The sequence below is a fragment of the Pan troglodytes genome, chromosome 5 (assembly GCF_028858775.2).
Source record: "Pan troglodytes isolate AG18354 chromosome 5, NHGRI_mPanTro3-v2.0_pri, whole genome shotgun sequence".
NCBI classification, from domain to species: Eukaryota; Metazoa; Chordata; class Mammalia; order Primates; family Hominidae; genus Pan; species Pan troglodytes.
In genome coordinates, this window is record NC_072403.2 from 69771027 (window position 1) to 69795139 (window position 24113).

The 24113-nt window shown below is 35.2% G+C and overlaps 1 protein-coding gene across 1 annotated transcript in view; it reads right to left on the reverse strand.

Annotated features, from left to right (window-relative positions):
• Window positions 1-24113, reverse strand: part of LOC100609532 (protein eyes shut homolog) — a 2075858-nt gene that overhangs the window by 342492 nt on the left and 1709253 nt on the right. The window contains exon 34 of the mRNA XM_063813139.1: window positions 10267-10413. Coding sequence (XP_063669209.1) covers window positions 10267-10413 — 147 coding nt within the window. The remainder of the gene's footprint in view (window positions 1-10266; window positions 10414-24113) is intronic.

Consider the following 24113-nt stretch of genomic DNA (forward strand, 5'->3'; position numbering starts at 1 on the left):
ATAGGTATATCTCCTAATTAGGTATATCTCCTGATGCTAAATGACATGTGTTTTTATATACCCTTTTAAAAATTATTCTTTAACAAAGAAAAATCAGCTAATTCTAGTTTTTGATGTTACAACACATATAAGGAGGAATGATTTGTATCATATCCAAACAAATAAAACCAAAACCAACTCTGAGGAAAATTTGCATAAAAACAGTGCAAATGGGGTCCCTGATACTAGGGAACATTTTACTCTCGCACTGGACAAAGATGCCCCCACTGAGGATGACCAAGTTGGGAAAGGAAGGAAGAATTCAAAACATGGTTGAAGAAACAGATAGAGCGGGGGGGACATAAAAAATCCAAGGCACAGAAGTACGTTTCCCATTAGTGCTGTGCTTCAAGCTATAGAACTTATTGAGAATATAAATTCAGTATGAGAGCAACACAAAGTAATACATAATAATAAAAATAGATTAAGTCAATATTGCAGAAGTAAGGAAACAGATAAAACAACAGCATTAAAGATTTAATAATTTAGAATAACAAAAGGCATATGGTTGAAAATCACTCATTTGAGATCCTTCTAAATGTCCTATTTTAGGATCCACTTAACCCATCTGGGTTTATCACTTCTGAGGACTTCTACTGTACAATGAGCAAATTAGCCCACTGCATGGCATAGGGCAATACAACTTTATCTTTTCTGCATCTTCTGAGATCCATTAGCAGGTTGTTTTTTTTTTTTCGGCTTCTACTCTTTAGTATTTTTTCTTATTTTTCCCATGGCTTCCTATTCAGCTGATCAGGCTGCTTTTATCTGAATTTGAGAGTATAATTAAAATTTTTTTGTATTCTTGACTTCTTTTTTTCTGGAGTGGAGGTGAGGTGGTGGTTGGGAGTTGGAGCATATTTAGAAACACAAAACTGCACCAGCACTTGTGTGTTTTTCTCCTTGGATCTGTAAAAGGTTATATTATAAAATGGCATAAGGCGGTTCTTCTTTCTTGAATTGTTGACTTGTTCTCCACTCCCATCATTTTGTGAGTGGGGAGGGTGTTAATGCACTAAAGGACAGTCTGTTATCCTGCTCCATTCTATCGTTTCTACTCAGAAGCTTTCTATTTCTTTATATTTTTCATAAACTGCTTTATGTTACCATTTCAGACTCATATTTTTGAGATAAGACTTAAAAATAGGATATATAGTGTAGGGTAGAACAGAACAGCTGAGCATTTAGGTCAAACTGTTGTGCCATATGTACAAGGTTTGTTTTTCAAAACTTCAAAAACTGAATTTTAAAGATTGACTATACACATTCAACAAGATGTATGTAGTACTATGCAAGAATGAGTTATTTTTAAAGGAAGCTCAGCCACTAACATCAATGACAGAGATGAATAGTCTTATTCAAGTATACCAACATCCCATTATGGACTGTAGCTGCTTTATTGTACAGTATAAAATAAGACTGCTTTAATAAAGGTAATGGGAACAAAAATGAACAATGAAGCTTAGTTCTCTTCACAGTCTGCTATATATTAACAGGTTTTAATTTATCATATTGATTTATTCCATTAACAACAATTTGAGGTTTTATATAATATTTTTTACAAAGGTCAAAGTGTTTTGCAAATATCATAGGATGGTAGGTGGGAAAGTAGAGGATCTGACGCTACTGATGTGTTTCCATGATTCTATAGCAAATTAATCACCTTAGGGAAGAAAAGACATCATTTGATTGACTTTTTTCACCCTCAAATCAATTGACTTTGTATCATGTAACCCTAGGATTCTATAAGTAGAGAAAAGCTATGAATAAACACATTCAGGAGGAACTCTGGTTTTTCCAAACAGTATTAAAGACAATTTTCAAACACAATTATGGTAAAAATTATTTGATTTTAGAATGGAAAAATTAGTGACAATTAGGAAAAGAGAAAGAAACTTGAATATTTAAAATACAACTACTGAAGAAAATTCTAAGTAATGACTATTCTTAGATAAATGTGTGTATTTTTACATTAAACCTTATGGATTGAGTAATCCATATGTCATATTAAATTTAGTTCAACATTGCTCGTTGAATGTAGACATCAAGCAAATGTGAATCTTTCTAAATATATATGTGTTTGTGTGTGTATATATATATATACACACTATATATACACACTATATATATATGCACACTATATATATATATATATATATATATGTTTGCAAATATATATAGGGCAAATGTTAAAGGCAGTGTCTGGAACATTTTCCCCATAATGTTCTAATTTGTGCTACCTTCAGGCAGGACTTGAAAGCTCTAGAAGAGTTTACCATTAAGCCGTTGAAAGAAAGTCATTCTGTTCTTTCACTGAAAAGATGCTTGATGATCCATTAGAGAAGTATGAACCTATCCTTTTCTTGAAATATTAAGTTGGTGCAGAAGTAATGCGGTAATAGTTCTTTATGCTTTTAGGCTTTGTAGTAAGTTTTAAAATGAATCATTTATTGATTTTTTTTCTGAATGTTTTATCCAGACTACATTTCAAAACTTTATAAAATCTCTAGTTCTCAAATTTTGTTTATCCTAATAAAATGATTGTCTGCTAATTTAAGATTTGTTAAGCATAAAAGTGCTGCTTAGAACAATGAATAATAGTATTCCTCTCAAAACATAGATTCCAGTATCTAAATCTCATAGTTTTTAGAGAGATAATTCTAAGAAGTTTGAATCTGATATATGAAAATATATATGTATATATAATTAGTCTTAGAAATAATGAAATAAATATCATATGGAGAAACAATGATATTCTAGTCACCTATTTTACAATTTTAGTTTGCTTAGATATTAGTTGAATTGTAGATCTGGAATTTGCTAAACATGGATACTTTATCACTTTATTGAAATATTGAAGATATTCATTGTTTATATGGTACCACTCCCATTAAACATGGGTATTCTTCTCTAATTGAGCTATTGTAATAATGCTCCCAATATCAACAATTTGAATTGAGATCATTTATAAATATTCAAAAGAGGTTCATTGGTTATCGGTTTGAATTAAATAAAATCTAACATCATTCCTTATAGAATTAATAGTTATAAGTGCAGATAAAGCACTATTAAATCAGGTACCTAGATTATTAAATCTGGAAATTTCCATAAAGTTACCTGGATTTCTATCATCTACCTTAACAGAAAAATACCTCACATTTTTATGGTGTTTTGTATTTTTCAAAACACTTACATAGATATACATTTCAAACCTTGTGAAGTTTGATAATATAAACATACCTGTGTCACTTGTAGTCAAACTAAGATATAGAAAGATGAATAGATGTACCCTATATTGTACAATAGCTCACACTGACTTGGGTTCAAATCTATCCTTGGTTATCTACTGACGTTTCAATCAGAGCTACCTGTGGGAGCAGTCAGATGATCTGTTTATCCCTGGTGCTGCTTCATGACATATGATAAAGACTGTTTGGTTATCTTGCATTGAGATCTCTGTTGGAGCACAGATGTTTCTTCTGTAGTTTTAGAATTCCTCTTTCCTGGTTCCCCCTAAAGGTTTGGATTTGTATACAGCAATAATTCCAGTAGCAACCTCAGCAGCAGTTGCTCATGATTTTAAGACAGCTTACAGCAACAATGATGACATGGGCTGATAATAACCAGTGTTAGGGTAAGCTAGTTTGTCAGTGGGAAGATGGCAGACAGAGAAGCTCTGGGGAGAACTGAAGGATCATGGCAGCAGCCTGGTACATAATTAATGATTACACCCATGTTTACATGCTATTGGAGATTGGCTTCAGGCCAATTTCTGAAATTTATAGACAGCCTATTTTAATTTTTTCTAGTCTGCTAATTGTGCTTAACCAGTAAAAAACACTAGTAATACACAACTCTTAGAGGAAATGGGTCTTCTTCATTTGGGTGAAATGAATAAAAATGAAAACTCCAAATTTCACCAATTGTCTGTTTTCCTACTCTCCCATTTTTGATGCCACGATTTTTAGTCTATTTGTTGCTAGGATGAACATGGCTGTTAAATGGATATAACATTCGTAACACCTCTTAGACAAAAATCTTGCATCTTAAGACCTTAATTCCCTAGACAAGGTACAAGAGGAAAGGAGTTAAAGCATTATCTGAATAAGTCACTTATTTCAAGCCTGCCATTTGCCAAGCACTGTTTTATGCAGGTTATATGTATCTCTCATTGACTTATTTCTTCATAAATTTCAGTTGTATAAGTAGAATATAATTGTTCTATTTTAGGCGAAATTTAATGAATCACATAATTCTAGGTCAAGGGTTGGCAATCTATGTGGCCCATGGACCAAATTCTGACACTGTCTGATTTTGTAAATCTTAATTGAAACATGGCCGCACTCATTCATTTACATATTGTCCATGGCTGCTTTCAGGCTACTATGGCAGAGTTGAACTGTGCAGCTTGCAAACATATCTACTTCAAATATCTATTTCTGATGGTTATAGAAAAACTTGCCAACTCCTGCTATATTCCTGATTTTTTAAGTAAATGCGTGAAAACATTATCTTTGTTTCAAGCTACATTTTGACTAAACCATTGAAATTTGTGTTTGTTTCTATTTATCAGAGGAATAAATTATAACAATGTTCAATGGGATAATTTCCTAAAGATTCAATACCTACTTATTTTTTATCACAGCTATCAAGGTTGAATAACTCAGAAACAAAACTTAAGAACTATTCTAGCCAAGTACCTATGCTATACAAGGCACTACAGGAGGTTCTGAGGAGGGTGGGGAGAATAGAGAACTACAAAACACAGTTTCAGATTAAGAGGTTAATATGGTTTGGCTGTGTCCCTACCCAAATTTCATCTTGAATTGTAACTCCCATAGTTCCCATGTGTTTTGGGAGGGACCCGGTGGGAGATAGCTGAATCATGGGGGCATTTTCCCTCATACTGTTCTGGTGGTAGGGTATAAGTCTCATGAGATCTGATGGTTTTATAAGGAGTTTCCCCTTTTGCTTGGCTGTCATTCTCTCTCTTGCCTGCTGTCAAGTAAGATGTGTCTTTTGCCTTCTGCCATGATTGTGAGGCCTCCCCAGCCACGTGGAACTGTGAGTCCATTAAACCTCTTCTTCTTTATAATTTACCCAGTCTTGGGTATGTCTTTATTAGTAGTGTAAAAACAGGCTAATACAGAGGTGTTTGCTATTTGGTGAGGAGATGTAAGCACAGACTCCTGGTAAAATGAATCTCTGTGCAAGTTCTTAATTTATACTTCTAATTTAAGACATGTCACAACCAGGTTTCCCAAAGAATTATGTAGCTATCTACTAAAAGGTGAGAAACTAGGGCTATATAGACCATCACTTATTCAACTTTGTATCCCTCACATTGCCCAAAGAAAGCTATGCACATTTTAGGCACTCAGAATTTGTTGAATTTGTCTTTGCTGTCATAAAAAAGATAAAATACAATGAATAGAAGTTTCTCATGAATGACAATGCATTAATTCAGCCATCCATGTTTGCAACTTACTCTTTCCTATATCTGTCTGGAGCTAGCTCTATTGGGACCCATTAAGGAGGGATAAAGATATTCAAAGAATTTTATGGTACACACAATAAAATTGATTAAAACAACTGAGCAATCTTTTTCCTTAGAAGAAAAAAGATGCTATCTAATATGATGCCAGGGAATGCTGTGGGACTTCATTGGCCTTGCCACATCATTGAAATGAAATACGGTAAGTGTCTAATGAAGATATTATATATTCTGCTGGAAATCATTTTATAGAGAAAGGCAGGTGTTATGACTCTTTAGATATAATTTGTTTTCTCCAGGAGTATCAGAAATCTTTTAGTCTTCCATAAATGCAAATGAAGAGGCCCCAATAATTCCACTAGCGTGTCAATTACTCTTATCTAAGATTGGTCCTTCTTTTGCTTCCTATTTTAAATACAAACATTAAGTAATATAAAGATTGCTTCTGAATCCTCTCCTCCCACTGGAGTTGCTCATGTAATTTGCCTCCTGGGACTTGGTCAGATGTCTGCTCATAATTCTCAAAGATCACATACTTCCACATGGCATGCTTATTTCTTTTCAAAGAAGTAGCACAGAATGGATCCAATTGCATGGTAATATATCCCATGACGAAGCCTCCTGATTGATATTGCTTGTGTAATAGAGCTCATTTTCTGAAAGTGCACCTAAAGAATTTTGTGTGGTCTCATCCCTTCTCTCGTGACCTATTAGTAGCTCCTTTGACTAGGTTCCAGAATTCTGAATTGGTTCAGTGGCAGATTCAAAAAGCTTCCTTTTCATCTTGACTGCTGCTCTCGGAGCTGTCTCTCTCCCACAGAGCGTTCTTTTTTAAGCTATCCTTTCTAAGGATTTTTACTGTAACCCCATAAGGATTCAAGTTTTATCTTCCTTTTGTTCCTTTTCAACATCAATTAGTTGGTGAGGCAAACTGAGACAAAATAAATGTGCAGTTTTGAACCAGGAATATAATTCAAAGCTGACAGTGGTTTATCAGCCTGATAGTTCTCTATCCTTGTCTCTTAAATATTTGATTTGATATAAAATACAATGTTCAAAAAATGTTTGTGAAATGGAATTGAGTTGAACTGAAATATTTAGGAATTAAAAAATGGCAAAATTAAAAACAAAGCAACTCAAACAAAATCAACACCTAAAATTTGAAGTGAAACATCTGTTTTAATTTTCTCACTACTTTTAATTGCTCCTACACATAATATACTGATTTCAAAGTAAATGCAATTATCCCCTAAGTTAAGGGACACACCTTTTAAATTACCAGTATCTAACTGAATTACAAAAATCTTTGTGCTCATCTGTTGTGAGGCTTTTATGAGGTTGACAGATTCTAAGAGGATAGAAAGTAGCAACCCAGGAAACATTCTGCTGAGGTATTCCCAACAGTGTAGGATTAAATTACCACCTTAAAAATGAACAGAAAGAATGCTTTACAAACAAAAATATTTTCTCCCTTCATGGGCTCTGAAACTCTCTAGAGTAAACAGCTTTGATGTGTCCGGTACTATAACAACAATTATATGAGACAAGGGCAGAAATGGATAATCATTACAGTGGAATTATTTTCTTACTAATAATTTCTAGTTTGATTGTTTTTGTAGGTCATTGAATAAGGAAGGCAGAAATGGTCCTATGGCACTATCATCAGCTTGACTTTTATTGGATTTAGATTAAAGTACGAACTTGAATGGAGTGTATATATGCTTGGCATGTATTTCTCTGGCCTTCAAAGATAACACATCCAAGTGTTGGTATGGACATAAGCCAGGAGCGTGAATCCAGAGCAGGAGAATTCCCAGTGGTTGGGTGCTGCTTTAACTATGAGCTGTTTTTAGTTGGTAGAAATAAATTTTCCCCAAGAAAATGCCTTCCAATTCTATATAACTTAAAAAATTGCAAAGCTAGAAAATCACTTTTCTTTGTCTTTTGATTATTATGTTTGTGTCTTTTGTTCTGTTTTTCTTTTGTTTACTCTGCAATGCACTATTACTTCCAAATTTCATGGTCATCTACCAGCACTTAGATTTTGTATAAAAAACAAGTTTTTCTTTTGTATTTTCTTCTCTCTCTCTTTTAACATAAATCAGTCAGACACTCTCTAAAGCTATCATTTAAACATGGGTGCCTCTGCTCCTGGGGAATAAATGATACTGGCCTAGGCTGGCAAGTTGGTTTCTTTCTAAAATATAACATAAATTCTTTGTTTTAATTTAATGTTAAAAACTACTAACTTCACCTGGCTTTCCTAAATGCTTCTTTTAGGCATTTTTCTCATAGTCAAATAATAAAATCTTTTATGTATCTTGTTTAGGAAGTGTAGAATGATGAATCAATTTAGCAAACTGTTTCAAAGTAGAGGAGCAAATCATTTGGGAAATAATAAGTTGCCCCAAAGGGGATAATCTGTTTTTTTTTAAAATTTTTTTATTATTTCATTATACTTTAAGTTCTAGGGTACATGTGCACAACGTGCAGGTTTGTTATATATGTATACATGTGCCATGTTGGTGTGCTGCACCTATTAACTCGTCATTTACTTTAGGTATATCTCCTAATGCTATCGCTCCCCCATCCCCCGACACCACAACAGGCCCCTGTGTGTGATGTTCCTCTTCCTGTGTCCAAGTGTTCTCATTGTTCAATTCCCACCTATCAGTGAGAACATGCGATGTTTGGTTTTTGTCCTTGAGATAGTTTGCTGAGAAGGATGGTTTCCAGCTTCATCCATGTCCCTACAAAGGACATGAACTCATCATTTTTTATGGCTGCATAGTGTTCCATGGTGTATATGTGCCACATTTTCTTAATCCAGTCTATCATTGTTGGACATTTGGGTTGGTTCCAAGTCTTTGCTATTGTGAATAGTGCCGCAATAAATATACGTGTTCATGTGTCTTTATAGCAGCATGATTTATAATCCTTTGGGTATTACCCAATAATGGGATGGCTGGGTCAAATGGTATTTCTAGCTCTAGATCCCTGAGGAATCACCACAATGTCTTCCGCAATGGTTGAACTAGTTTACAGTCCCACCAACAGTGTAAAAATTCTCCACATCCTCTCTAGTACCTGTTGTTTCCTGACTTTTTAATGATTGCCATTCTAACTGGTGTGAGATGGTATCTCACTGTGGTTTTGATTTGCATTTCTCTGATGGCCAGTGATGATGAGCATTTTTTCATGTGTCTGTTGGCTGCATAAATGTCTTCTTTTGAGAAGTGTCTGTTCATATCCTTCGCCCATTTGTTGATGGGGTTGTTTGTTTTTTTTCTTGTAAATTTGTTTGAGTTCTTTGTAGATTCTGGATATTAGCCCTTCGTCAGATGAGTAGATTGCAAAAATTTTCTCCCATTCTGTAGGTTGCCTGTTCACTCTGATGGTAGTTTCTTTTGCTGTGCAGAAGCTCTTTAGTTTAATTAGATCCCATTTGTCAATTTTGGCTTTTGTTGCCATTGCTTCTGGTGTTTTAGACATGAAGTCCTTGCCCATGCCTATGTCCTGAATGGTATTGCCTAGGATTTTTTCTAGGGTTTTTATGGTTTTAGGTCTAACATGTAAGTCTTTAATCCATCTTGAATTAATTTTTGTATAAGGTGTAAGGAAGGGATCCAGTTTCAGCTTTCTACATATGGCTAGCCAGTTTTCCCAGCACAATTTGTTAAACAGGGAATCATTTTCCCATTTCTTGTTTTTGTCAGGTTTGTCAAAGAACACATAGTTGTAGATATGCGGCATTATTTCTGAGGGCTCTGTTCTGTTCCATCGGTCTATATCTCTGTTTTGTTACCAGTACCATGCTGTTTTGGTTACTGTAGCCTTGTAGTATAGTTTGAAGTCAGGTAGCGTAATGCCTCCAGCTTTGTTCTTTTGGCTTAGGATTGACTTGGCAATGTGGGCTCTTTTTTGGTTCCATATGAACTTTAAAGTAGTTTTTTCTAATTCTGTGAAGAAAGTCATTGGTAACTTTATGGGGATGGCAGAAAGTGGCCATACTGTCCAAGGGATAATCTGTTAGGGTACTAAAGACATTACACTTCCAATATGAGGAATTGTTAAAATGATTGTGCATTTATTTCAAAAGAGAAAACAATTGTCAAATTTTGAATACTGCTGGTAATACACCTTAGTGATGTTCATTCACAGAAGAAAGAAGCCTATAAATTCTGCTTATAGAGACCTTTATGAGCAAATTTCATAATAATGCAGAGAACTCTGGATGTAAAGACATTTCCTTAAGCAAATACTGTTAATACTACTTAAAAAAAAACAGCTTATATCAAGATAATAGATGTTGCTAAAAGAGTGGTAGGAATTTACTTGATTGTCAAATGAACCCCAGCTTTGGAATGCCTTTTCCCAAGTTATCAAGTATTGAATGTAATTCATATTTAGTGATTTATATCATAAAAGTATGCTCTGAAACATTTGCAGCATTTGTTTTACTGCTATAGCCATATGCTGTCAAATTCATATGCTTGCTAAATTCTGTCTTGTCAGCTCAGATCCTGTTTGTAAGTCACGTTCTATTGAATGACTCATAAATTAAAGAAACTTCTAGAGAAACTACAAAGAACTAAAATTTCTCTTTGGTAATGCTTCATGCACTGGTCTGGAAAAGTTCTCTCACAATATTTAAATGAATAAATCATTGATTCAATAGATCAACGTTTGAGAAAGAAACATGACATACAAGAAGTCAAACATTTAATACTCACTGTAAAGAATAGTTCCATTTAAACTGTTTGTTTTTATAGTCAAGTAGATGGTAACAGTTCTGTTATGTTCCTTCTCCAGGACAAACTTCAAAAAGGGCAGTTCTAAATAGGAATTCCCATTGAAAGATGGAAAAAATAAACCTGCATCTAAAAAAGAAAATCGTATTAATATGTTCTGATAGCATTATATTGCTACTCAAGTAGATAAAAACTTAGCATTTATAGTTAGCATTCATTTGAAAAGGTAACACTAATATTTAATATATTAGGTCCAATTTTAAGAACTTTAGATATAAAGTGTAATAAATTTATATTTATTGCCTCAAATAATTAACTACCAGTACAGAGGAAAAGACTGAATAAGAGTTATAATTTTATGTTCATGTATGGGTTTTAAGACATAACAAACACTCTAAAATTGTCTGAAAAAAATTTGTGTACTTGCATTGTGAAATCAGTGTTTCACCAGATTCTTTTGTGATATTTTGTGATGTGAAGGTTGTATTTTTTGTTAATTTTTAATTTTTGTGTTTACATTGTAGGTATATATATTTATGGGTTTCATGAGATATTTTGATACAGGAATACAATGTATCATAATCACATCAGGGTCGATGGAGTATCCATCACCTTAAGCAGTTATCCTTTGGGTTACAAACATCAAATTATACACTTAAAATTGATAAATTTTATTTGATGTAATTATATGTCAATAAAGTGAAAAAAATTCTGTGACACACAAAGGTTAGAGAACTGTCACACAGAGGAGTTTTATTAATGTTCATTAATATTTAGTGCTTTTCAATAATACTTATTTTATAAGTAGTATTACTATAGTATGCAAGGTTATTAGTTTTAGACTTATAGAATTATTTGTATTTTAAATAATCTCACAAAATCTTGGTGCACATAAAATTTGAAACATTTCATTGTTATAGATCTATATTCATATCTATTAAAATATAATTGGTACATAGAACAAGTGTAACACATGGTATGTTGAAAATGCAACTTAACATTTGGTAATAAAAAAAAGAAAATGCAACTTCTTTTTTTTTTTTTTTTTGAGATAATGTCTCATTTTATCAGCACAACTGAAGTGCAGTGGAGCAATCTCGGCTCACTTCAGCCTCAAACTCTCAGGCTCAGGTCATCCATCTGCCTCAGCCTCTGAAGTAATTGGGACTACAGGTGTGTGCCAACACGCCTGGCTAACTTTTGTATTTTTAGTAGAGACAGTGTTTCACCATGTTGCCCAGGATTGTCTCAAACTCCTGAGCTCAAGCAATCTGTCCACCTCGGCCTCCCAAAGTGCTGGAATTACAGATGTGAGCCACTGTGCCCAGCCAACTTTCTTTTTTGTCTTTCTCACCATGGGGGGAGTTTTCTCTGCCACTGGACGGAAATTTAGTATTTCCGATTATTTTTACCATCTCTCTAAGTCATACAGTGAGTGAGAAACTAATATCCAGTCTAAGAAATTTAGTAACAGTTAAATCTTCCATCAGAGATATGATTTCTCCTATCCTCCTTCACCAGCCTATCTCTGTAGGGTGGCCTGACACCTGCTGTCTTCCTTGAGGGGCAGAAGTAACCTGGTTTCTGTTCTTCTTTTTATCACCTCTCCTAAGGTTAGCTGCTGTTTCTGACCCTTCCAGCTTTGAATGGGGAGAAAGTAAGGTGGAGTGGAAAGGAAAGACTACACAGTAAAGAAGAGCTGTTAGAAATGGCAATTGTACTGTTGTAACCAGGCATCTTGCTCTTTAGGAAGGGAACATGTTTAAAACTGGTTGTTTCTTTCATGGTAGGGATGCCAGATAAAATACAGGATGCTCAGTTAAATTCAAATTTCAGATAAATAACAAATAAGTTTTTTGTTGTTATTTGTTTGTTTTTTGAGACAGTCTTGCTTCGTTGCCCAGGCTGGAGTGCAATGGTGTGATCTTGGCTCACTGCAACCTCCACCTCCCGGCTTCAAGCGATTCTCCTGCCTCAGCCTCCTGAGTAGCTGGGATTACAGTCATGTGCCACCATGCCTGGCTAACTTTTGTATTTTTAGTAGAGACGGGGTTTCACCATGTTGGCCAGGCTGCTCTCTAACTCCTGACCTCAGGTGATCCACCTGCCTCAGTCTCCCAAAGTGCTGGGATTACAGGCATGAGCCACTGTGCCCAGCCTAAATAAGTTTTTAGTATAAGTATGTCTCAAACATCACATGAAATATACTAAAAATAGTGCTGTTTATTTGAAATTTAAATTTAAGAATCCTGTAATTTTAGTTGCTAGATCTGGCAACACTATGACTCATGAGCATTTATTCAATCTTTGGAAACCTTTGTCAACTGCCACGCCTAGGATTTGCAGCCATACCCTGCCTTCTTTCTTGTCACTTCTATCTTGGTCTTGCTCTGATTTTTCAAACTCTTGTTGTTGACAGTGATTTGCCTGTGTCAGTGCAAACATTGCACAGATTAAGTTAAGTAGGCAAGGATGACTTTTCCCAAGGCTATTGCAGTAAGGGAGAGGTCAGAACTCAGTCTGAGCTCAACTGCTTTGTAATAAAGTAAAGGGTGGGAGAGTTTTTAAGAGCTGGAGTGAGAGAGAACACAGGCTGTCTGTGTTTGCTAATTGGCTTTATTCAAAGGATAAGTAAACTTTCTCTTATCTTTGTATTAGGACATAGTTTTACAACTAGGAATCAAGGCACCCATTGAAGTTAGTCTTATACCCTCCCCTAGAGGTGGACAGATGGGCTGCTGTCTTCTTTTATGATTACATTTCGGGGGAGCAGTGGTTCCAAGAACCTTAAGAAAGATTCCTGGCTGGTAAAACTGACAAGATCTTTAAAAGATTTATGTTTCAAAGGCAACAGAGAAATAATGTAATACAGAAAGTTTTCTAAAGTAAATGCTCCAAGAAAAGGGAGACCAGGGACCTAGTCAGGAAGAAACCTTTCTAAAGTTTAGTTAAGCTAAGAAGAGTGTTAAGGCCATCTTAGTCACATGACAAGCAGCATTTGGGAAGAACATAAAATGACTTCAGGCCAGTTGCTTTTCCTGAGGGGTACATATCTAGTCCGTGGTAAAGACTCTTAAATTCCCGGTCATCTCCTGCCCTACTGTATGTGGGGTATAGTTAATTTCCAACCAAACTCTGTCTCTGTTTTTCTTCTGTTGTTTTTTTTGAGACAGAGTCTTGTTCTTTTGCACAGGCTGGAACTGTGGTGCAGTCTCTGCTCACTGTAACCCCCGCCTCCCGAGTAGCTGGGATTACAGGTGCATGCCACCGTGTCTGGCTAATTTTTGCATTTTTAGTAGTGATGGGTTTTCGCTATGTTGGCCAGGCTGGTTGGGCTCCTGACCCCAAGTGATCCACCTGCCTAGGCCTCCCAAAGTACTGGGATTATAGGCGTGAGTCACCCTGCCCAGCCCTCTGTCTCTTTCTCTCTCCCCCTCCTTCTCCTTCCAGACACACGCGCGTGCACGCACACACACACACACACACACACACACAGTGCTGCTTTAGCTCAGCTATGAATGTATGACTATAGGTCAACAGTCCATGGTGCTACTTTCCAAGTGATCCAGCTGTAGCTCTCTCCAAACACATTGTCAAGTACGGTGGGTGGAAGAGGGTGGGGAGTGAAGTCCACAAGATAGCCTTCTTCAAAAACATTTTCTCAAAATTATCTCTTAAAATCTTCTCGTCCAAATAAGTACCCTTTTTAAATCAAGAATACTTTCTAGTTAAATCTTGCTTTTAGGTATGGCACCTCATTTGTTTACAGTGTTATATCCTGTTGTGCAAAAGAAAGTTTATTTTTAATATCCTGTTTATGCCTATAACTTGTGAAGGTTAGTTGTTAGAATCAGGTATAAACAATACAACTTAACTATTATTAAACTGCTTTACTTAAGTTATATGGTATCACAAAAGTTACCGTTTGTTGGCCTTCTACACACAATCTTTTACTCTTAGAAATTTACCTACCTGGTTCTGCATTTTATTGAATCTGTTTTTTCAAAGGTTATTAAGGCCTTGTTAGCAAGTTCTTCATCGGTGCTTATGAGCACTGATGCCTAGAAATCTCCATAATACTAAGCCGTCATTTTTATTAAAACTTTCTCTTTCCTTGTCTTTCATGACACGTTCTGTACTTTGGCTGTCTTCTTACCTACCTTTTGCAGACTGTTTCTTCAACCACTTTATAACACACATAGTTTCCAAGGCTCTGTCCTCTGTCTTGAGTCCTCTAATCATTTCTGACTTTTCTACATCTGCTGCTCCTTCAGTTTCTAACTCATAGTACTTAGTGTTCCAAGCTTAGAAACTCAGCATCATTATCTACTCGTCTCTTCCCAAACTAGTTGCTAGATCCTGACACTTGCTTAAATCAAAGCTTTTATCTTTCCTTCTGCTACCACAACCCTTTAAGTTCTCATTGTTTCAACTGAACTGTTGCAGTGGCTTCTTTCTAACTTGCTTTCCTTCCTACAGTGTCTATTAGTTGTCATTGCTGCCATGTCAATTTTATTCAATCATAATTACCTGAGACCTTTGGTCAAAAACTTCAGTGGCTACAGTATAATTATCAAGTAAGCCAGGCCCTCCATGGTCTTCCTTTTTAGTGCTTCTACACATACATATCTCCTGCTAAGGTTGAACCAACTTTCTTTTGTTTCTCTACTTGTGTTCATACTGTTCTATCTTTGTAGAACGTTCTTCCTCAAATCCTAGGTATAAAATTTCTCCCTTAATTCAAGGCCTACTTGAATATTCTCCCAAATTTGAACTCCTCAAAGCATTGTATCCGCAACTTTTTTAGTCTATGTATTGTTTTTTATCCTACGTTACAATTGTTGGCATAAATATAGAATTGATAATATAGTAAACCTAATAATTTGGATGAAGGCAGTGAAGTGACTTTAATTAGTAGAAATAGAATGTCCTAAGCATATGAATTCTAAGAAGACACTGGGGAAAATATGAGTTAAGGAGGTGAGTTTCCTTTCCTGTGACCAGAAATTATTATAACATAGTTGGAATGTCACTTATGGAGCAGAAGGTTTGCAGATGCTGAACTGCACATGCATCAACTTTTAATGATAGAAGAAAAGCCATATACCAATCAAGTTAAGATGCAATGTAACTAGCTAGACACTAGGAGAAGTTTGGATATGAATTTGGATACCATTAGTAGAGGAAAATGGTTAAGTTTACAAAGAGATGGACTTGGCTTGTAAATAAATAGGATCCTTAGCATATAACTTGGAAACTATTTGGATGTTGCATATCTGTTGATTCTACCATAGATATGGTTTTAGACAGTTTCTTCATGTCATTTTTGCCTATCTTACTGGGAGTCACTAATGAATTCAACGCATTCAACAAACATCTATCAAGTGACTACTACATCCCAAATACTCATCAGGGAATACAGTGTTGAGCAAATATATAAAGATTACCCTAATGGAGCTTAGATTTTAGCTTCATAGAAGGAAACCCCAAGTTAGGAGTTGCACATGTTTTTGGGAGGTCCTGGACAAATGTGCCATCATGTTCCCTTGACCATTTTTCCTGACATTTGTTGTCACCAGGAGCATTGAAACTAATGTGAGATGGAAGAGTAGATAAAAAGGAAAGTCCATAAGCCTATCTCATCTATCCTCCTACAGTATACATTCTCTGAAGAAAAGATCTGTGTTTGATTCACCTTTGATCCCCCTATGGCATGTCCAACTTTGCACATATTAGGCAAATGCTATATTCTTTGATAAATACAAATACAACTAAAATGATCATACATGGTAGTTTGAAAACAAAAATCAGAAAAATATTTTATAAATAAAATGGGATGAGAAAAGGTAATGATGAGATTCCAGCATTTTTCTTGTTGTTAGGGCTTTTCACACTATTGATAAGTCCACCAGAAAATGTTTGAGAAAGGATAGTCTTTATATATGGGTTTATGTATGAATTAAATTATTTGGTTTTATAATTAGGTTTTGCTTATTCTGAGAAGCAATGAACTCACAAAGTACAATAAAAATATAATTCAATTTGCTAAAAAATGACTTCCATGTTGCTTTGCAGGAGCACATCTATTATATAATTCAGGTGCACCTGCCTACTTTCTGGCTCACACACTCTTTGAACCTGTTTTCAGTGCTGACAGGTTTTATGAAAATTATGACAGGAAACAACAATTATAAGCAATAAACATTTGCTACTGAATTGCTTTCTAACCATATTAATTTTCATTATCACCATGTTTAGTGGATATGTTGAAAAACAGAACTGCCCTGAATATGGAAAACAAGACTAATTGGGGTTAGGCAGAGTGTTTTCCCGCTGCTTCCAAAAGCCTCTTCAGGCGATGCTATTTGAACACACTCCAAATTTATTTCTCTTCCAATTATAAATGAAAAAACCAACAAGGTCTTTATATGAAACATGTATTAAACATCTTACATATAGTATACTATATTACTTATAGTATTGAATTACTGGGTTCTGACCACAAAATAACATCTAAAATATACTCTGCAATGTTTGAATGTCTTAAAAGATCATATAGACTTATCAAACTAGTTATATTAACTTTGATATGGTTCACAAAATAAAGTTAATTTTGAGTCATGGGAACATCTAATAAATTAATCAAGATGGAGAATCTTTTAAGTTCCTAAATTATATTAAAAAAATCTCAAATTGGCAAAGGAAGCTATGAAAGCACAGTAGTGAGTTTGAAATAACTTATGCTAAAAGTATGGATTATCATTTTTATTATTTTTTTTAACCAAGCATAGTTCTATAGTATGAATCAGGGCCACTATCAATAACAACTCATTGAAATTTTATCCAAGAGAGTACAACAGAATATTATAAAGAAAACACAAAAGAGATGAGTATCTTTACCCTGAACACAACGCAACTTAGCAGAATAAAAGTTAGTGATTCTGAATAGAAATGATGCCCCTTTGTCTACAGCACAAATCCCCTTAGCCTTCTATAAAGGCCTTCTATGAGCTAACCTCAGAGTCTGACACACTAATACACATAAAGCTACAAATACAATGGGTCACAAATTATTCATATACAAGTTGATTGTATTTCTTGGTACCAGAAGAAACAGAATATTGTTTGCTATTTCTTTATAATGGAAATAGATTTGATTTACTCAATAGAAATTAAAAATTAATACTGCTGATGTTTTTGTTAAGTAGTTTTTCACCTTCCCCAGAAAGGACATCATACAAACTCTGAGACGAAGTTTATAAAAAAGAAGGTGACTGAAATGATGCAATTATTATTTTAATTTAAAAATATTACATTTTCCACTTATGAGTCTAATTTTATTAAAATCTGTGATTTAAATGAATATCACCAGTTTATAAGTCCATGTATCTCCTTTCCTGAAGAAGCATTCATTAAAAAAATAAATCTAACCAATAATATTCAAAGGTTTAGAAACTATAATTACCTACATTTATTATAATATTATAAAATTAAATCACAAGATGCATGAAATTTTAAATACTGTATATAAATAAGAATCAGTTTATAATTTTCAGTGATTACAATTAAAATGATTATAATTATGATTATCAATATCTTAAATATTTACATATAGTACACTGTAAATATAATACTGTATATCCTATAATATAGTATATATAAATTATACTAAACTTTTTTACCACATTATACATTTTTGCTTATTTTAGAATTTAAAAAATTTAGATTTAGATGACTTGAGTTTCATAGACTAAATTATTACACTTACTTGAATAATTTATTCACATTAGACATTCACATTTCTATTAGTCCATAAACACTGATAAATTTGTTAAGTGCTGATAAAAATTATTTACTACTCTCTTGTTGCTGTTAGTACAGCTGTTATTTTTGCTACATCTATTTTTCCCCCGCAGAAAAGAACTTCTAAAAATCAGCAGAACTAACATTTCTCCTTTTGATTGTATCTACTTCATTCCTTCATTTAAAGCATGAAAAGAACTGCTCTACATCTGACCAAACCAATGCACAAGGAAACAATGTTTTAGAACACCCTTTCTCATCCTTCACTGTCACTTCCAATCTAGCATTACTTTTTCATCCCTGATTTCTCTGTTAACAGTTGATCATCATGATTTGCTATTTGATCCTGTCAAAAATCTGAGGCCCCAAAGCTCTGACCCCACTTCCTTTCTCTTACTAAATAAAACATCGTTTAGCACACCAACAAGATCTTCAATGCAGGAAAAATAAAACTAGGACAAGAAAGGTATGAAAAACTATCAATATTTCTCATTGTACTTGACATGCCATAATAGCTACCATTCTCTCTCTAGTCTATTCTTAAATCTTCTTTTCTACTTTAGAAATTCTCCCTGAGTGATCTCATTTGTTCCTATAACTTTAGCTACTTTCTAATTTCTGGAAACTGTCAAATTTTAATCTTTAACATAGATAGCGCCTGACTTAACATATTCATCTGTTTAATGGACAGATTCATGTGGAAAAATATAGGTAACCTAAACTTAACATATTTAAACCCATTTTATTATTTTTCTTCTTTGAAATGTAATCTTTTTCAATATAGAATTGATAATACCTTTCTTGTTATCAACACAAGTATATACTTCTATTGCAGCTCTTATTCAACTGCATAGTCCGTTTTTTTTGTATGACTCACCATGTGACAGCTGTGAGTTCCTTAAATGCAGGCAGAGTGGCTTAATTTTTTTTGTGTGCCCCCAGAAAATAACACATTTTTGGCAAATACTCAATGTTTGATGGCTGAAAAAACATGCCTCTAATTTTTGTCTTGAGTTTAATTTTAGAATTTCCATCTATCAAGTTATTCAAATAACAATTTTGTCATAGTCATCCAAACTTCTTCCTTTGTTCCTCTTCCCATCCTTCCACTCACCACATCATTCTATATTTTGTTATTTAATTCAAATGGTTCCTCTTCACTTGGAATGCCATCTTATTCTGCCTGTACTATTTGAATACCTCCTAACTTGTCTTCATTACTTTCATATCTCCTCTGTTAATTACTGCCAAATGTATGTTATTTAAACACAAATTTGAATTTATTCTGTTTAAAGAGTCTTCCCTGGTCCTTCATTGGCAGCAAATAGTAACCCTTTCAGTTTGGCATCAAAGACTGTTCTTAACTCACCTTCCAAGACTGCCTGATTCCCTAATTACTCCATGTGATAGCCACACTCTACTACTTGGCACTTTGAACATTCATTAATTTTGAAATTAATAAATGTGTAATATTGTAATTAACATACATTAATGATTCCATTAATATACTTAAAGCATATTGGTCTTTACCTCATCTTAAATCATTTCAGTAATTTTATCTTTTGAAAACATCCCTTTCAGAGAAGTCTTCAGACACATTGCCATTGATTTATATATAGAATATAATACTTTTAAAGTATACTTTGTCAATGGTTATGTCCTTATTTTATCTCTATTGTTCTAAAATTTCTTCCCTCATCCCCAGATTAACCTTTCCCAGAGACAGAGAAAGCCAGCAAGGGTCTGGGCTGCTGTGATGCTTTAATTAAAAGTGTTCCACTCTGTTCTGTTTTTTATTGAGGGTACACGAGTAATATTTTGCAAAATATGTTTGCAGAGTTTTATTAAGAAAGGGCATGCAGGACTTCACATGTGAAGCTACAATTAAGATGCTGAGTGCTATGACCCAGGCCTCTATGTTGATGGTCCCGAGACTTGTTCCCATCATGGCTGGGTGGATCAGGCACTGAGAACATGACTCGTGCTGTTTAAACATGACTATGTGATTGAAACTAGGTGCCAATTAATTAATTCTTAAAATATATCACTTTAATACAGCTTGGGATACTGACATTGTCTTTTTTTAAATTATACTTTAAGTTTTAGGGTACATGTGCACAACGTGCAGGTTTGTTACATATGTGTACATGTGCCATGTTGGTGTGCTGCACCCATTAACTCGACATTTACATTAGGTATATCTCCTAATGCTATCCCTTCCCCCTCTCCCTACCCCACAACAGGCCCCGGTGTGTGATGCTCCCCTTCCTGTGTCCATGTGTTCTCATTGTTCAATTCCCACCTATGGGTGAGAACATGCAGTGTTTGGTTTTTCTGTCCTTGTGATAGTTTGCTGAGAATGATGGTTTCCAGCTTCATCCATGTCCCTACAAAGGACATGAACTTATCATTTTTTATGGCTGCATAGTATTCCATGGTGTATATGTGCCACATTTTCTTAATCCAGTCTATCATTGTTGGACATTTGTGTTGGTTCCAAGTCTTTGCTATTGTGAATAGTGCCGCAATAAACATACGTGTGCATGTGTCTTTATAGCAGCATGATTTATAATCCTTTGGGTATATACCCAGTAATGGGATGGGTGGGTCAAATGGTAATTCTAGTTGTAGATCCCTGAGGAATTGCCACACTGATACCTACAATGGTTGAACTAGTTTACAGTCCCACCAACAGTGTAAAAGTGTTCCTATTTCTCCACATCCTCTCCAGCACCTGTTGTTTCCTGACTTTTTAATGATCGCCATTCTAACTAGTGTGAGATGGTGTCTCATTGTGGTTTTGATTTGCATTTCTCTGATGGCTAGTGATGATGAACATTTTTTCATTTTGTCTTTTGGCTGCATAAGTGTCTTCTTTTGAGAAGTGTCTTGTCTGTTCATATCCTTTGCCCACTTTTTGATGGGGTTCTTTGTTTTTTTCTTGTAAATTTGTTTGAGTTCATTGCAGATTCTGGATATTAGCCCTTTGTCAGATGAGTAGATTGCAAAAATTTTCTCCCATTCTGTAGGTTGCTTGTTCACTCTGATGGTAGTTTCTTTTGCTGTGCAGAAGCTCTTTAGTTTAATTAGATCCCATTTGTCAATTTTGGCTTTTGTTGCCATTGCTTTTGGTGTTTTAGACATGAAGTCCTTGCCCATGCCTATGTCCTGAATGGTATTGCCTCAGTTTTCTTCTAGGGTTTTTATGGTTTTAGGTCTAACATGTAAGTCTTTAATCCATCTTGAATTAATTTTTGTATAAGGTGTAAGGAAGGGATCCAGTTTCAGCTTTCTACATATGGCTAGCCAGTTTTCCCAGCACCATTTATTAAACAGGGAATCCTTTCCCCATTTCTTGTTTTTGTCAGGTTTGTCAAAGATCAGATAGTTTTAGATATGTGGCATTATTTCTGAGGGCTGTGTTCTGTTCCGTTGGTCTATATCTCTGTTTTGGTACCAGTACCATGCTGTTTTGGTTACTGTAGCCTTGTAGTATAGTTTGAAGTCAGGTAGCGTGATGCCTCCAGCTTTGTTCTTTTGGCTTAGGATTGACTTGGCAATGTGGGCTCTTTTTTGGTTCCATATGAACTTTAAAGTAGTTTTTTCCAATTCTGTGAAGAAAGTCATTGGTAGCTTGATGGGGATGGCATTGAATCTATAAATTACCTTGGGCAGTATGGCCATTTTCACGACATTGATTCTTCCTACCCATGAGCATGGAATGTTCTTCCGTGCTTTTGTATCCTCCTTTATTTCATTGAGCAGTGGTTTGTAGTTCTCCTTGAAGAGGTCCTTCACATCCCTTGTAAGTTGGATTCCTAGGTATTTTAGTCTCTTTGAAGCAATTGTGAATGGGAGTCCACTCATGATTTGGCTCTCTGTTTGTCTGTTATCAGTGTATAAGAATGCTTGTGATTTTTGCACATTGATTTTGTATCCTGAGACTTTGTTGAAGTTGCCTATCAGCTTTAGAAGATTTTGGGCTGAGACCATGGGGTTTTCTATATATACAATCATGTCATCTGCAAACGGACAATTTGACTTCCTCTTTTCCTAATTGAATACCCTTTATTTCCTTCTCCTGCCTGATTGCCCTGGCCAGAACTTCCAACACTATGTTGAATAGGAGTGGTGAGAGAGGGCATCCCTGTCTTGTGCCAGTTTTCAAAGGGAATGCTTCCAGTTTTTGCCCATTCAGTATGATATTGGCTGTGGATTTGTCATAGATAGCTCTTATTATTTTGAGATACGTCCCATCAATAACTAATTTATTGAGAGTTTTTAGCATGAAGTGTTGTTGAATTTTGTCAAAGACCTTTTCTGCATCTATTGAGATAATCATGTGGTTTTTGCCTTTGGTTCTGTTTATATGCTGGATTACATTTATTGATTTGCATATGTGGAACCAGCCTTGCATCCCAGGGATGAAGCCCACTTGATCATGGTGGATAAGCTTTTTGATGTGCTGCTGGATTCGGTTTGCCAGTATTTTATTGAGGATTTTCGCATCGATGTTCATCAGGGATATTGTCTAAAATTCTCTTTTTTGGTTGTGTCTTTGCCCGGCTTTGGTATCAGGATGATGCTGGCCTTATAAAACGAGTTAAGGAGGATTCCTTTTTTTCCTATTAATTGGAATAGTTTCAGAAGGAGTGGTACCAGCTCCTCCTTGTACCTCTAGTAGAATTCGGCTGTGAATCCATCTGGTCCTGGACTTTTTTTGGTTGGTAAGCTATTAATTATTGCCTCAATTTCAGCTCCTGTTATTGGTCTATTCAGAGATTCCACTTCTTCCTGATTTAGTCTTGGGAGGGTGTATGTGTCGAGGAATTTATCCATTTCTTCTAGATTTTCTAGTTTATTTGCGTAGAGGTGTTTATAGTATTCTCTGATGGTAGTTTGTATTTCTGTGGGATCTGTGGTGATATCCCCTTTATCATTTTTTTATTGCATCTATTTGATTCTTCTCTCTTTTCTTCTGTATTAGTCTTGCTAGCGATCTGTCAATGTTGTTGATCTTTTCAAAAAACCAGCTCCTGGATTGATTTTTTTGAAGGGTTTTTTGTGTCTCTCTCTCCTTCAGTTCTGCTCTGATCTTAGTTATTTCTTGCCTTCTGCTAGGTTTTGAATGTGTTTGCTCTTGCTTCTCTAGTTCTTGTAATTGTGATGTTAGGGTGTCAATTTTAGATCTTTCCTTCTTTCCTTTGTTTGCATTTAGTGCTATAAATTTCCCTCTACACACTGCGTTGAATGTGTCCCAGAGATTCTGGAATGTTGTGTTTTTGTTCTCGTTGATTTCAAAGGACACCTTTATTTCTGCCTTCATTTCATTATGTACCCAGTAGTCATTCAGGAGCAGGTTGTTCAGTTTCCATGTGGTTGAGTGGTTTTGAGTGAGTTTCTTAATCCTGAGTTCTAGTTTGATTGCACTGTGGTCTGAGAGACAGTTTTTTATAATTTCTGTTATTTTACATGCTGAGGAGTGCTTTACTTCCAACTATGCAGTCAATTTTGGAATAGGTGTGGCGTGATGCTGAAAAGAATGTATATTCTGTTGATTTGGGGTGGAGAGTTCTGTAGATGTCTATTAGGTCCATTTGGTGCAGAGCTGAGTTCAATTCCTGGATATCCTTGTTAACTTTGTCTCGTTGATCTGTCTAATGTTGACAGTGGGGTGTTAAAGTCTCCCATTATTATTGTGTGGGAGTCTAAGTCTCTTTGTAGGTAACTAAGTACTTGCTTTATGAATCTGGGTGCTCCTGTATTGGGTGCATATATATTTAGGATAGTTAGCTCTTCTTGTTGAGTTGATCCCTTTACCATTATGTAATGGCCTTCTTTGTCTCTTTTGATCTTTGTTGGTTTAAAGTCTGTTTTATCAGAGACTAGGATTGCAACCTCTGCCTTTTTTTGTTTTCCATTTGCTCGGTAGATCTTCCTCTATCCTTTTATTTTGAGCCTATATGTGTCTCTGCACATGAGATGGGTTTCCTGAATACAGCACACTGATGGGTCTTGACTCTTTA